Source organism: Ceratotherium simum, chromosome 33, assembly GCF_057802395.1.
Source record: "Ceratotherium simum simum isolate JZ-2026a chromosome 33, ASM5780239v1, whole genome shotgun sequence".
Lineage (NCBI taxonomy): Eukaryota > Metazoa > Chordata > Mammalia > Perissodactyla > Rhinocerotidae > Ceratotherium > Ceratotherium simum.
In genome coordinates this window covers 24,826,436-24,841,736 of record NC_141932.1, presented here as the reverse complement: position 1 = coordinate 24,841,736, position 15,301 = coordinate 24,826,436, and the positions used below count along the sequence as shown (strand labels likewise).

General features: G+C 47.9%; 2 protein-coding genes across 6 annotated transcripts in view; one reads left to right on the top strand and one right to left on the bottom strand.

Annotated features, from left to right (window-relative positions):
• The window catches only part of ZNF793 (zinc finger protein 793), a 35,387-nt gene extending 29,676 nt beyond the window's left edge, over nt 1-5,711 (bottom strand). Inside the window, exons 1-2 of one of the 4 annotated variants that reach the window (XM_087422128.1) lie at nt 5,151-5,711; nt 3,809-3,935 (exon numbers count right to left, since the gene is read on the bottom strand). In XM_087422128.1, the coding sequence (XP_087278254.1) occupies nt 3,809-3,834 (26 nt within the window). In that variant the 5' untranslated portion in view covers nt 3,835-3,935; nt 5,151-5,711. Of the gene's footprint in view, nt 1-3,808; nt 3,936-5,150 lie in introns of those variants that run through there. The other 3 variants (XM_087422127.1, XM_087422130.1, XM_087422129.1) reach the window with 3 other exon arrangements.
• A 232-nt stretch (nt 5,712-5,943) lies between these two features.
• The window catches only part of LOC147912899 (uncharacterized), a 30,088-nt gene continuing 20,730 nt past the window's right edge, over nt 5,944-15,301 (top strand). Inside the window, exons 1-2 of one of the 2 annotated variants that reach the window (XM_087422138.1) lie at nt 5,944-13,289; nt 13,683-13,898. In XM_087422138.1, the coding sequence (XP_087278264.1) occupies nt 9,988-11,001 (1,014 nt within the window). In that variant the 5' untranslated portion in view covers nt 5,944-9,987 and the 3' untranslated portion in view covers nt 11,002-13,289; nt 13,683-13,898. Of the gene's footprint in view, nt 13,290-13,682; nt 15,275-15,301 lie in introns of those variants that run through there. The other variant, XM_087422137.1, reaches the window with a different exon arrangement.

The window sequence follows — 15,301 nt, the reverse complement described above, 5'->3', positions numbered from 1 at the left end:
CAAAAATCACATGATCATCTCAATAGATGCAGAGAAAGCATTTGACAAGATACAGCATCCATTTATGATAAAAACTCTGAATAAAATGGGTATAGAAGGAAAGTACCTCAACATAATAAAGACCATATATGACAAACCCACAGCTAATATCATCCTCAATGGTGAAAAACTGAAAGCTATCCCTCTAAGAACAGGAACCAGACAAGGATGCCCACTGTCACCACTCCTATTTAACATAGTACTGGAAGTCCTAGCCAGAGCAATCAGGCAAGAGAAAGAAATAAAAGGGATCCAAACTGGAAAGGAAGAAGTGAAATTGTCACTATTTGCAGATGACATGATTTTATATATAGAAAACCCTAAAGAATCCACCAGAAAACTTTTAGAAGTAATAAACGAATATGGTAAAGTTGCAGGATACAAAATCAACATACAAAAATCAGTTGCATTTCTATACACTAACAATGAAGTAGCAGAAAGAGAAATTAAGAATACCATCCCATTTACAATTGCAACAAAAGGAATAAAATACCTAGGAATAAACTTAACCAAAGAGGTGAAAGATCTGTAGACCGAAAACTATAAAACATTGCTGAAAGAAATTGAAGAAGACACAAATGGAAAGATATTCCGTGTTCTTGGATTGGAAGAATTAACATAGTTAAGATGTCCATACTTCCTAAAGCAATCTATAGATTCAGTGCAATCCCCATCAAAGTTCCAACAACATTTTTCACAGAAATAGAACAAAGAATCCTAAAATTTATATGGAACAACAAAAGACCCCGAACAGCTAAAGGAATCCTGAGAAAAAAGAACAAAGCTGGAGGTATCACACTCCCTGATTTCAAAATATACTACAAAGCTACAGTAACCAAAACAGCATGGTACTGGCACAAAAACAGACACACAGATCAATGGAATAGAATTGAAAGCCCAGAAATAAACCCACACATCTATGGACAGCTAATCTTTGACAATGGAGCCAAGAACATACAATGGAGAAAAGAAAGTCTCTTCAACAAATGGTGTTGGGAAAATTGGATAGCCACATGCAAAAAAATGAAAGTAGACCCTTACCTTACACCATACACAAAAATTAACTCCAAATGGATTAAAGAGTTGAATATAAGACCTGAAACTATGAAACTTCTAGAAGAAAACATAGGCAGTACGCTCTTCGACATCGATCTTAGCAACATATTTTCAAGCACCATGTCTGACCGGGCAAGAGAAACAATAGAAAAAATAAACAAATGGGACTACATCAAACTAAAAAGCTTCTGCACAGCAAAGGAAACCATCAACAAAACGAAAAGACAACCTAACAATTGGGAGAAGATATTTGCAAACCATACATCTGATAAGGGCTTAATCTCCAAAATATATAAAGAACTCATGCATCTCAACAACAAAAAAACTACCAACCCAATTAAAAAGTGGGCAAAAGACCTGAACAGACATTTCTCCAAAGAAGATATACAGATGGCCAACAGACACATGAAAAGATGTTCAAAATCATTAACTATCAGGGAAATGCAAATCAAAACTACAATGAGATATCACCTCACGCCCGTCAGAATGGCTATAATTAACAAGACAGGAAACAACATGTGTTGGAGAGGATGTGGAGAGAAGGGAACTCGCATACACTGCTGGTGGGAGTGTAAACTGGTGCAGCCACTATGGAAAACAGTATGGAGATTCCTCAAAAAATCAAGGATAGAACTACCATATGATCCAGCTATTCCACTGCTGGGTATTTATCCAAAGAACTTGAAAACACCATTGCATAAAGATACATGCACCCGTGTGTTCACTGCAGCGTTATTCACAATAGCCAAGACTTGGAAGCAACCTAAGTGCCCATCAAGGGACGAATGGATAAAGAAGATGTGCTATATATACACAATGGAATACTACTCAGCCATAAGAAACGATGAAATCCAGCCATTTGTGACAACATGGATGGACATTGAGGGTATTATGCAAAGCGAAATAAGTCAGAGGGAGAAGGTCAAATACCGTATGATTTCCTTCATTAAGTAGTAGATAATAACAACAACAAACAAACACATAGAGACAGAGATTGGATTGGTGGTTACCAGAGGGGAAGGGGGGAGGGAGGAGGGCGAAAGGGATAATTGGGCACATGTGTGTGGTGATGGGTTGTAATTAGTATTTGGGTGGTGAACATGATGTAATCTATGCAGAAATAGAAGTATAATGATGTACACCTGAAATTTATACAATGTTATAAACCAATGTTACTGCAATAAATAAAAAATTAAAAAAAAAAACAAACTAACCCACTGTATTAGACCCAGGGGTGGCAATGGGTATTGACAGACAAGGAAGCCCTCACGGTGCTAGAGATGATGTGTATCTTGATCTTGGTTGTGTTTACATGGTTCTCTGCAATGTAAAAATTCAACGAGCTGTACCCTTACGATAAGCATACTTGACTGTATGTGTGTATGTACCTCAATTTTAAAAAAAAGAATATCTAATGATCTGGAAGAATATTTGCTGTATAAATAAAATGAAATAATCTGCATTCAAACTTAAAAAATTGTTTTCACACAGAGCCACATACTCCCTCTGCCCTCACCCCCTAGGTATGAATGTTCCATTTAATCAGAGTTCAAAAACAGGTTAAATTAATCTGTGATGTTAGAAGTTGGGAGAATAGATCCCCCTGACCAAGCAGTTACAGGAGGGGGTATCATGGGAGCTTTCAGCGTGCTACAGTGGTCTGTTTTCTGATCTGAGTGCATTACCCAGGGGTATTTTCTTTGTGACAATTCATTGAGCTGTATATTTATGTATATTTTTGTATGTATCTTATATCTCAATAAAAGGCTTATGTTAAACATTTTAAAAAGAACAATTGTTTGCTCCCAAATGTGGCACTGAGCACAGTGTAGGTGATGAAGGAAAATAATTAAGAGAAAAAGAAGATGCCAACTCCTTACCCAAGCTCATGACTTCTGCATCAAAGCAACTACCTGTCTTTGAATCTGTGTAAGCGAAAAACAGGAACTGTCTGCTCTAAACACTAAAGCTTGACGCAAATGGCTTCTGAAAGATGTTATCTGCCCTACCTCTCAGCTTCCTTTGCTTCTTAAGATGTTATAATCATTATGCTTTGTCTGAAGACTACATAAGGATCGAATACAATACTTTAAAAAACAATTGCAATATTGTTCTGGCATTTCGCCCTTTCGTTAAGCTAATGGTCAAAATCTATTTCTATTTTATTTGTACTCTTGTCTCAGCCCATCTTAATCATCATTAGTTTGACTTTAACTTCAGTGAAGAGCAGTTTCTAAAAGTAGCTTTAAGTTTTGTTTTTGTGGTGGTTGTTGTGGTTTTATCTTTATTGAATTGTTCTACCAGGATTTTATAAGGAACAGATTCATGGAGGTCAAATGTGCCATGCAGAACAAGGCAAAAAATACAGAACACGGCAAAAAGATTCTTAGAACACAGTTAACTTCCAGATCCAGTTTCTTTTCCTTATGTAATTTATTTTTCTATTTTTTTCCCCCAGCCTTATTGAGCTATAATTGACATATACCATTGTGTAAGTTTAAGGTGTACAACACCATGATTTGATACATGTATATATTGGAAAATGATGACCACAATAAGGTTAGTTAACACTGCCATCACCTCACATAATTACTTTTTTTTCTTGTGGTGAGAACATTATTTTTAAGTTGAGCCTAGATAAAATTATTTTCCAAACGCTCTGAAAGTTCACTCCTTTAGCCAAATCTTTTACAATATCAGTTTAGATACTTACTCAGTAAACCACAGGCAAGGCCACATCCATCCTAGCTGTCATGGAGTCAGAATAGATTTCCAGAAACCAGCCTCACTTTTGGGATGCTGTCACAGATAGACATGTCATTTCTTTTGCCAGAAAGAAACTTAAAGGAAACATTAGAAGAAATATGCATTAAATCCTTGGCAAGAGCAACAGAAGCCACATCTTTATTAACAAATTACTTTAGATAAGTTTAACATTTGGTCCTTTCAAAGCACTTTCATTAACGTGGGGAACAACAAAAATAGGGGAGAGAGGTTTCAAGAAGAGTTTTGAGGTGGGCTTTGCCCCAGAGGAACTGGACCCAACTGGCTCTTCATCAGCTGGGGAGTGTCACAGTGAAGTGTGTTCCCATTACGCAGGGTTGCAGCCTCAAATCCTTGACTCCCATCTCCGACCTCTGAATTCCACAAGCCTCCTCAACACGAACCCCCATTAAGCTTCTTAATCATATACACACATGGTGTCCCCAATCTACAACCCCTAGAGGTCCTTAAGTCACTCATATCCCCATATGTTCAAACATGACCATCAAAGACCACTAATCAGTGACTATAAAGCTCACTGATCATTCCGATTGACAAACAGTGAATTACACTGATCCTGGATCACAAACCCACACTGATCTCCGATGATATCCCAGTGCCCGGGGATCAATCGCTGACCCCCACAGTCCCACCTCCCCCCATAATTTCTGGCAGTCCCAATCACTAACCCCCATTGATCCCTCTATTCCTCATTCCCTGATCTACAAAAGTCCAATCATTAATACCCTCAGATCCCCCCATCGATGACCTAAAGGAAGTCTCAGTCACTGATGTCCTAAAGCAGTTCTCCAAACATTGATCCCCATTGACCCCCCCCTTCACTGAACCTCAAAGTTTCCACAATCACCAGTTCCAGGTACCCAAACAGAACTTGGAACCCCCAATCACTGATTCCCTCAGGCTTCGGATCACTGAGCCCTAATGCTATCCAAATCAGTGACTTCGACAAAGCCCAATTGGCCCCAGACACCTGAAGACCACTATAACTGGGCCCCACGCACCCTGCCAATCAAGAACCCTCCTTTATTGATTCCCACATACTCCCAATCCATCTACTCCCAATCCATCTTTTTCACAGACATTGCCACTGACTACCATAAATCTCCGCCTGCCACCACAGAGCACCCACGAGGCTCAGACGCCCAATCATTTAACCCTTCAATCCCCTCGCCTCTGACCCTTATGGGCACCCATGACTGACCCAGTCGGGCCACGGTAGTCGTCCGATCATTCTACACAAGTCTCGAATTTTGACTGTTTCTCACACTGACCTTGCCCATTTTTCCTGGATCCGCGCCCATAACCCCCAATGGATCGCCGTACCACGCCGCCTCGCCACCGTATAAGCTCTTCCCATTCCGAGCGGCCGGTGCGCAGACTCAGTCGCGACTTTGAGGCTGTCGGCCGCCACCTGGCAACCTTCCCGAGAACAGGATTCTGGGTTTCTGAACTTTTACGGAAGGTATGATGGCCGCGCGCACTTGAACACCAGTTGCCGGGGGCGGCCATGTTGAAATCTGTGCCGTACAGCGGATGACTGGGCCCTCTGTGGACCATAGGACTAGGCTATCTAGCGCGGGGATAAGCGAGTGCTCCGCGGTCCCTAAACTCAGACGTCGCTGCTGCTTTTAGCATCTCAGAAGCCCAACCCTCCTGTGGCCAATATGGCGTCGCCCTGACCTCGAAGCTGAGCTATCTTTGTCTCCAGCAGCGCAGTCAGTGAAGGAAGATGGCCGCGCACATCTGTGCCGCTCCGTTCGTGCACGGGGCGCGGCCATCTCCTAGGAGCAGTTCTCGTGAAGCAAGGTAGAGCTCTTTCTGGGCCAACTCTAGGAGATGCAGAGCAGCGGAGAGAAGTTCTTCTTATGGGGAGGCCAAGGCTGCCTGAGGAAGGGGCGAGACTTCACGGAGAGGGCGGAGCCGGGGAGAGGGCGAGGAGGAAGCTCTTAGCCGCTTGTTGTAAGAAAATGTTGAAAGCAGGGACTTGAATCTTGGGTGGCTTGCCCCAGAAGCCGACCTGAGATTAGGATGTGCATGCAGCAGTTTACTTGGCAGGGAGGGGGTGGGGGAAATGAGACAGGGGAGGGATGGAAACCAATACAGAGTGCATCAGTGAGATTACCCCTGTGAGCAATGGGGGCCCGATCCCGTGGGGAGCGCTGGGAGATTGTGTAGAAACCGCCTCCCAGTTGTCCCACTCCAGGGCCTTCTGAAGAAGCTGAGATGTTTATACATCACCTCCCTTCCTCGTTGTTGAGGGCTACTGCAGGGGCCTTAAAGCTCTAGCACTTCCAGCCTGCCTCATGGGCTGGTCTCAGGCAGTGTCTGTAGGTGCGGGCAGGAAGAAGCCAGCCGTCAGCATATGGGAATGGTGAGGCCCCAGGAAAAGTAGCTGGGTACCGACAACATTCACTAGAGTCCTGCCTTTAATACCGTCCAGAGCAGTGCCCTGCACATCACAGGCATTGGAACATCTCTAGAAATGGTTGCCTTGTCCTATGAAAATAGCTTTTAAAAAACCCATAATTCCAACTGGTTGTTATACCAATTGGTATAACAGTTGACCTCCAAAATGGCTCCCGATGATTTCTGCCTCCTCATATTCACACCTTTGTGTAGTCCACTTCTGCATTGTACCAGGGCTGGTCTGTGAGGCTAATAGAATGCAGTAGAAGTGATAGCATGTCGCTGCTGAGATTAAGTTATAGATGACACCTTGGCGTCTGTCTTGCAGGTGCTCTCTGGCTCTCTCAGCTTACTCTGGGAGAAGTTAGTTGCCATATCATGAGGGCGCTGAGACAGCCTATGGAGAGGCCCATGTAGCAAGGAAGTGAGATCTCCTGCTAACAGCCAGGGAGGAACTGATGCCTTCCTGTATCCAAGTGGGTCATCTTGGAAGCAGATCCTGCAGCCCTTGTCAAACCTTGAGATGGCTGCAGCCCCCTCCCTGCCAATAGATTGCGGGCTCTCATGTTAGAACCACCCAGCTAGCAGCCCCAGATTCTTGACCTTCAGAAATTGTGTGAGATACTAAATATTTGTTTTAAGCTACTGAGTTTGGGAGTAATTTGCTATGTAGCAATAGATAACTTAGATGTTGTGGTAAAAATGCTATAATTGATGTCTCTGGATTCCTTAAACAAGTTCCTAAACTTGTGAGATTGTTCTATCAAATCAGAGGGATTATTAACAGTTTCCTCTTCTTCTACATGATGGAGAAATTAAAGGCCTGTGGCACTGCTAGATTTTTAAAATTTAACAAACAACTTGAGTCTTGCTTCATTTGAATTAATACAAGTGGTTTCTGTGACAGTGCTTTGAAGTGATTATAGTAATTAATAAAAATGACCATTTATGGAGTGCCTGTTACATGCCTGGTCTGTTACTGGCCTGCTCACTTCAAGGGCTGCTCTCATCCTGGGACCAGTTCTGAAGGCAAAGGAAAGAGCCTTGGAGCGTCTTGTGCTGGAAATTCAATGCTCTGCCTCAGAAACGTTACATGTCATTTCCTTTCATTACTCACTGGATAGTCACCAGTCCTCTTCCTAGAGGCCTTCCTGGAGCCAAGGCTCTCTCCAAAGTAGTTGCCCCCGTGAGAGAGGGGATCTTTCCTTTAGAAAGTAGGCAAGGCGGATGATGCTTCTTTTACTCTGCCCTTCATGTGTGGACTCAGGGAGAGGGCCACAGGAGGCCTTGGTCTGAACCAAGGCCTCTAGTCTCCTGCAGCCTTTTTCCTTCACTCCTTGAGCATGTCTCTAAGAGAATTACCCTAGGGACAAGAAAGCTTGGCTTCTGTCAACTTAAAAGGCAAGTTCCAGAGATATAGGGGGATTTTCCTCCTGGAAGAAAGAGGATGCCTCAGGTACTTTCTGATTTTCCAAAGGCTCTCTAGTTTTTAATCGCAGATGTGCTTTTCCTTCCCCAGGCACATTCGCCAAGTGGACTTCTCAGGCTTTTCCTTCCTCTGGAACCCCAGCTGTCCCAGGGAGTTCCTAATGGAAGACCCCACCCAGCGCCCCTTTCCTAACTCCTTAATATCAGCCTATCCACTTGGCAAGTCCTTCTCAGGTTTCTGCCTCTACAAGGGTTTTCTTCTTCCTGGAGGGAAGTGATAAAGCCATGATACTGGACTTATTTAGTTGAGGAAGAATCAAAGCCTATGTGGAACCAGCTGGGAATTATCCTCCACCTTGTCCAATGACCTGATTGAAAATGGGGCAAGGTAGGAGCTGCTTTTCTTGGGAGAGAAGTGACTGAAACTTTGCTTTCAGAAGTGGTCACGCACATCCATTGATGGTGTTTGAGGACAGGTTGGTTTGGGTCAAGAGGCAGGGCTTTATGGAGAGAACGTATGAGTCAAAATTAGTGAGGACTAAGTGTGTGTTGAGGTTTCCCTGTCTGAGCTGGTTTCTGGGCAATGAATGCCCGATGCCCTTTACTGAGACGGTGTGGATAGCTTGGTGGCTAAGTGCCTGATGTTTGGACTTTGAAGCAAGCTGAGATGATTCCTAGCTCAGACCTATACTGCTGCTGGGCACGTGGGCCACTGACTTAAAAAACCATGCCAGGGATCTGTGTCCTTCCACAAGGTGGAGAAAAACGAAGGGGTTATAGCCACTATGGAAGGAAATGCAATGAAGAAGAAATGGTTTCAGCCTGGCCATTGTGGCTTTTACAAACGATTACCTGAAAGATTTTCTGGGTTCTGCTTCCTCTGTTGTTGAAGGTTTTTTTTTTAAGGTATCACCCCACTTTCAGATACAAATGCTGAAAACCATCTGATTTCTTACCTGAGTGGTACACTTTGCCTTATGTGAATTATACAGTAAGTAAATGCATACGTATAGAGAGATACAAAAACAAATTGTGTCATAGGTTAGAGAAACAAACAGAAAAGGCTCAGTTTTCACAGGGTATGGATTCTCTTTTTTGAGTTAAAAAATAATAAGGAAAGTGAATATTCCCAACACTTACAAAGAACAGAGCAAAAACTGAGCAGAAGGGTTTAAGAGGAGATGAGACACAGTTGAAGGAAAATGAACCCACTGGGACAGAAGTAGTGCACGCTTGAGTAGGAGGGGAGAATCATGGAAAAGAGTGAGAGGCAAACACAAGCACAGAGGACTGAAAGACCAAGATGGGCATGTGTGGATTAGGGATCTGGCAAGGAAAGATGGAGAGAGAGAGACAGAGTGCTTCTGAGGCAGCATTTGGAGATTCCAAGGCTGACCATGAGCCCCAAGCCATGCTTTGGAACATAAGAAGAACGCTGGAGGGCTCACCATCAAGAATATCCTATCTGGGACCACAAAAAGAAATGTGCTGAGTGCCAACACAAGGTCTGAGAGCTTGCAGCCAAGGTGAAAAGGAAGAAAAAACAGACTGAGAGAGCACTTTCCAAGGAGTAACCCTTGCCCTGAAGACCCCATACTGTCACCACCCTGCCCACCACCCACCCCTCCACCCCCCGCCCTGGGGCTGATCCCTATTTCCCAGTCAAAACAGTAGAAGCCAGAAACTGAAGTGCTGGTAGGCCAAAACAGACAGCTAAACTGGAAGGGGATCAGAGATGAATTAACTATCAAGTCTACAGACGAGATGATCCCATCGTCCCAAAGTGAATTACTTCTTCCTGAATATGGCACTGTGGTGAGGTTAGAATTTAGCACTAGAAGAAGAGGGGTGGGGGAGTGCGCTAGAGTCCTGAGTCCCTTCTTTAGCCTCTTTGGGCACCATTCCCCAAGTCTAAGATGAGTTTCTGATCCAGGACTTTTTGGGTTCTGGTGTTTGGAAAGTGGCCTCTCGGGATGGAGAGGGACTGCTTCCAATTGCCTGTCCGAAGCCATGGCCAAGTCAGGCACGCCTTCAGGAAACCCAGGAAAGGAACAAGGAAGAAACAGAAGAATCCCACTGGGCCGCATAGAAGACGACGGCAACACAGCCACAAGGTCGCTGGGAGGAGGAACGGGATCTGCAGGGAGGCCCAGGCCCAGCGGGCAAAGCCCATGCCTGCACCTGCACGGGCAGCTCGTCGGGCTCAGGCTGTAGCTCCAGGCACTGAGGCGCTCAGGCCCTGAGCGAGCAGAGCCCAAAAGAAGCACACGGGCAATGCCCTCTCGGGCTCAGAGGGCAGACACCTTCCAGGACAGTCCTGGGCACACCCCCAAAGCCGACCTGAGGAAGGGATACCACCACTCAGCTCCTGATCCTGCCCGGTCAGCCTGTCCCTGCCCCACCTTCCCCAGCTCACGGGAGTCCCAACCATCCATCCTTCTCTCCACCCTTATTTCCTTCCTCCCTTCTTTCCTTCAGTCTTTCTTTCCTTCCATTTGTATATGGAGCCATCCATCCAACCATCCATCCAACCATCCATCCGTCCGTCCGTCCGTCCGTCCGTCCTGCCAGCCAGCCAGCCTGCGAGCCAGCAAGCCAGCCAACCATCCATTCACACACCCGCCTCTCCCCCCACCCCCGGCAATGCATCCATTCCTCCATTCATCCATTCATCCGCCCCACCCACTGTTTCACCTGTCACAACCGTCGCCTGCCTCAATGCCTGAGCGCCGCCAGAGGGCGTGCCCGCTCCCTCAGAGCGTCCTGGACGCGTCGCCTAGCAACCCTGCTGGTCATTGTGAGGACAGAGGCGCCGTCGGCCTGCGCATGCGCAGTGGGAGGGCCGGCTTCAGCCAAAGGTACTTGGGCTCCCGGAGGTGGGGGGCAGAGGAGGAAGGTTGGGAGAGGGTGGTGTGTGGTGGCGGTGGCGGCCGCGGCCTTGCTGGTGAGAGGCGGGCGCGCCGGCCACCGCTGTGGTCCCAAATCCGGACTGGCGAGGCTGGGAACGAGATCAGATGCGGGGGAGGGAAGAAAGCCGTGAGGCCGGAGCGAGGAAGAGCCCCGAAACCCGCTCGAAGTGCTAGTCATGGCCCCCGCCATCTTTTGACCCTGAGATTGGTCCCTCCCCTAGACGTGGGCAGAGCAGGCCCGTTATCTGGCGCCACGGCCCCTGCAGGGGTCCGCGGGTCTCCCAGTGCCCTCCAGGAATCTTTTGACAGCGCCACTCCCGGGCGGGTCCCCTCCACAGGGCCACCGCCCATGTCCAGCACGCCAGTCCCCGTTGGGTAGCTGGCATGGCTGGCGGCGAGAACCTGGCCGTGGAGGGCGCTACCTGCCCGGGTCGGGCACACCAGGTTCCCGGCTCCCTCCTCCTCGGACAGGGGCCAAGGCACTTCCCACAAGCCTTTCAGGACCCAGGGCTCCTTCCTCCGCAGTTGTTCCACTGACAGACTCTTGCCTCAGGTGGCAGGGTTGGCCAGCCTCCCTTTGAGAAAGCAGGCAAGCCATAGGATGCTCTTGGCCCTGAGTGCATCGGGGGCACTCAGGGAGGGGGCCGGGGTGGGCCTTTCTCCTGCCCTAGTGGTGGATCGCTGCCAAGACGAGTGCCCTAAGAAGCAGGAAAGTATGGCTTTCCTGAGTGGAGACGAGGGGCTGGGACCTGCTGGGGAAGAGCCTGCTGGGTGGGTTCCCCGTTCCCTAGGTGGCCTGCCTAGTGTGGCCCCATTCCTTGGCCAAGTCTTTCTCCGCCTTCTGCCTTGACAAGGTCTTTCCTCCTCCTGGAGGGAAAGGTTCAAGTTGTGAGGTGAGGCCGTGTCCTGTCACGGAAGAAATCAGACCTGGGTGGATCCAGCTGGCAGAGGGATAGTCTTGATGCCCCCCCTAGAGCGGAGGGGACACACAGGGCCAGACCGCGACTGACAAAGAGCAGAGGCAACGACCTGAAGCAGAAGGCTTTCAGAGCAGGGGAGACAGAGCTGAAGGAAAAGGAAACCCACTGCCATACGACACGTGCACCCTAGACTGGGAGGAGACAACTGTGGAAAAGAGTGAAGAGCAAACACAAGCGCAGACAACACAAAGAGCAAGTGCGACAGGTGTGGATTTGGGATCCTGCAAGGAAAGATGGAGAGAGAGAGTGTGTGGGATACTGAGGCAGTATTTGGAGATTCCCAAGGCTGACAACGTCCCGGAGCCCTGCTTGGGAGTGCAAGAGGGACCCCAGGTGGGTCACGAGGAGGAAGATCCTATCTGGCACCACAAGAGCAAATGCGCTGGCTCCCACCTGGGGTCTGAAAAGCTTGCCGGCGGAGTGCAAAGCAAGAACCAAAGGGAGAGCCAGAGAGCGTAAGAAAGCGTTTTCCAAGGAGCAAGCCAGGCCCCAAAGACCCCTGACCTTGAAGCCCCAGGGACCGACTTGCCAGTCAACAGAGTGGAAGGCAGATGATGACGTGCCAGCGGCCCAAACCACACAGCCCAGCTGGAAGTGGGTCAGTGATGAATTGGCCATGCTGTCTGCAGTGGAGTCGATCGTATTGTCCCAAGGTGACTTTCCTCTTGCTGAGCCTGGACCACGGCACTCTGGTCAGGTCAGATTTCAGCACCGGAGGAAGAGGGGTGGGGAAGTGCGCTAGAGTCCTGAGTCCCTTCTTTGCCCTCTTTGGGCACCATTCCTCAAGTCTAAGATGAGTTTCTGATCCAGGACTTTTTGGGTTCTGCTGTTTGGAAAGCGGCCTCTCGGGATGGAGAGGGACTGCTTCCAACTGCCTGTCCGAAGCCATGGCCAAGTCAGGCACGCCTTCAGGAAACCCAGGAAAGGAACAAGGAAGAAACAGAAGAATCCCACTGGGCCGCATAGAAGAAGACGGCAACACAGCCACAAGGTCGCTGGGAGGAGGAACGGGATCTGCAGGGAGGCCCAGGCCCAGCGGGCAAAGCCCATGCCTGCACCTGCACGGGCAGCTCGTCGGGCTCAGGCTGTAGCTCCAGGCACTGAGGCGCTCAGGCCCTGAGCGAGCAGAGCCCAAAAGAAGCACACGGGCAATGCCCTCTTGGGCTCAGAGGGCAGACACCTTCCAGGACAGTCCTGGGCACACCCCCAAAGCCGACCTGAGGAAGGGATACCACCACTCAGCTCCTGATCCTGCCCGGTCAGCCTGTCCCTGCCCCACCTTCCCCAGCTCACGGGAGTCCCAACCATCCATCCTTCTCTCCACCCTTATTTCCTTCCTCCCTTCTTTCCTTCAGTCTTTCTTTCCTTCCATTTGTATATGGAGCCATCCATCCAACCATCCATCCGTCCGGCCGGCCGGCCAGCCAGCCAGCCAGCCAGCCATTCACACACCCCCTCCCCCCAGCCCGGCAATCCATCCATTCCTCCATTCCTCCATTCATCCGCCCCACCCACTGTTTCACCTGTCACAACCGTCGCCTGCCTCAATGCCTGAGCGCCGCCAGAGGGCGTGCCCGCTCCCTCAGAGCGTCCTGGACGCGTCGCCTAGCAACCCTGCTGGTCATTGTGAGGACAGAGTCGCCGGCGGCCTGCGCATGCGCAGTGGGAGGACCGGCTTCAGCCAAAGGTACCTGGGCTCCCGGAGGTGGGGGGCAGAGGAGGAAGGTTGGGAGAGGGAGGGAAGGAGGGTGGGAAGGAGGGTGGGAAGGGCACTCCTATCTTCCTCTCCTTACGTCCCCGTGGTCCCAGATTTCTGGGTCGCTTCTGCCGCGCCCTGCGGTGGCGCCGCCATTTCTCTTACTGCTGTCTTGGCCCCCACCACCGCCACAGCGATGGTGCTCAGAGTTGGTGGTGAGATGCGGGCACGCCCGGCACTTCTGTGGCCCCAAATCCGTACCAGCCTGGGTGGCAACGAGATCACATCCGCGGGAGGGAAGTAACTCGTGAGGTGGGAGCGAGGACGAGCCTGGAGTCCCACTCTAATTGATAGTCACTGCCACCGTATTCTTTTGACCCTTAGATTTCTCCCTGGCCAGACGTGGGCAGAGGAGGCCCGTTATGTGTTGCCGCACACCAGGGGTCCATGGGTCTCCCAGTGCCCTCCAGGAATCTGTTGAAAGCCCCACTCGAGGACGTTTCCTCTCCACACCGCCACCGCAAGAGTTCCTCCCACCCTCCGAGTGTATTTGGGTAATGTCTGGCGAGGACCTGGCCGTGGAGCGCCCTACCATCTTGGGTTGGTGACACTACTTTCCCTGCTACCTCCTCCTTAGTCACGGGCAATGACACTTCCCAGACGCCTTTCAGGGCCCAGGGCTCTTTCCTCTGTCGTTTTCCCTCTGACAGAGTCTTGGCCCAAGTGGCAGGTATGGCCACGCTCCATTTGAAAAAGCATGCCCATCAGATGTTGCCTCTCTCCCTCCTCCCAAGGCGTCCGTGCCCTCACGGAGATGGCCAACGATATATTTTCCTTTGATGTGGATAACGCAAGCCTCTTGCTAGATACACATTTTAAGGTATCTGTTCCTTTCTGTGCCATTCTGGAAACACTGACACTTGGATCGTGTGTGTTTTTGTCCTTCATTCTGTTAATGCGGTGTATTGCGTTGATTGTTTTTCATATGTTGAAGCATCCTTACATTCCAGGAAAAAAATCTCACCTGGTCATGGTATATAATCCATTTAATGTGCTCTTGAATTGTGTTTGCTAGTATTTTGTTGAGAATTTTAGCATATTTATTTATCAGGGCTATTGGTCTATAGTATTCTTGTACTGTCTTTGTCTGGCCTTGGTATCAGAGTAATGCTGACCTCATAGAATGAGCTTGCAAGTGTTTCCTCCTCTTCAATTGTCTGGAAGAGTTTGAGGAAGATCACTTTTAATTCTTTTTAAAATGTTTTGTAGAAATCATCAGTAAAGCCATATGGTCCTGGGCTTTTCATTGTTGCGAAGGTTTTGATTACTTGTTCAACCTTCTTACTAGTTATAGGTCTGTTAAGATTTTCTACTTCTGCATGTTTCAGGCTTGGTAGGCTCTGTCTTTCTAGAGATTTATCCATTTAATCTCAGTTATTTAATTTGTTGGTTTACAATTGTTCATAGTATTCTCTTACAACCCTTTTTCTTTCTAGCAAATCACTAGTGATACCCCCTCTTTCATTCCTGAACTTAGTTGAGTCTCTTCTCTTTTTTGCTTAGTAGATTTATCATTTTTGTTGATCTTTTTGAAAAACCAACTCTTGGCTTTGATGATTTTCTCTATTATTTCCCTATTCTCTTATTTTATTTATCTCTGCTCTAATCTTTATTATTTCCTTCCTTCTGCTAGCTTTAGGTTTAGTTTGTTCTTTTTCTAGCACCTTAAGGTGGAAAGTTATATTCTTGATTTGCGAGTTTTCTTACTTTTTAATGTAAGCATTTTTACAGCTTTAAGTGTCCTTCTGAGCACTGCTTTCACTGCATCCCATAAGTTTTGGTATTTTGTGTTTTTATTTTCATCAAGATATTTTCAAATTTCCCTTGTGACTTCTTTTTGACCCATGGATTATTTCAGAGTGTGTTGTTTAACTTTCACATATTTGTGGATTTTCTGATTTTCCTTCTGCTATTTATTTCTACTGTAGTTTCATTCCATTATA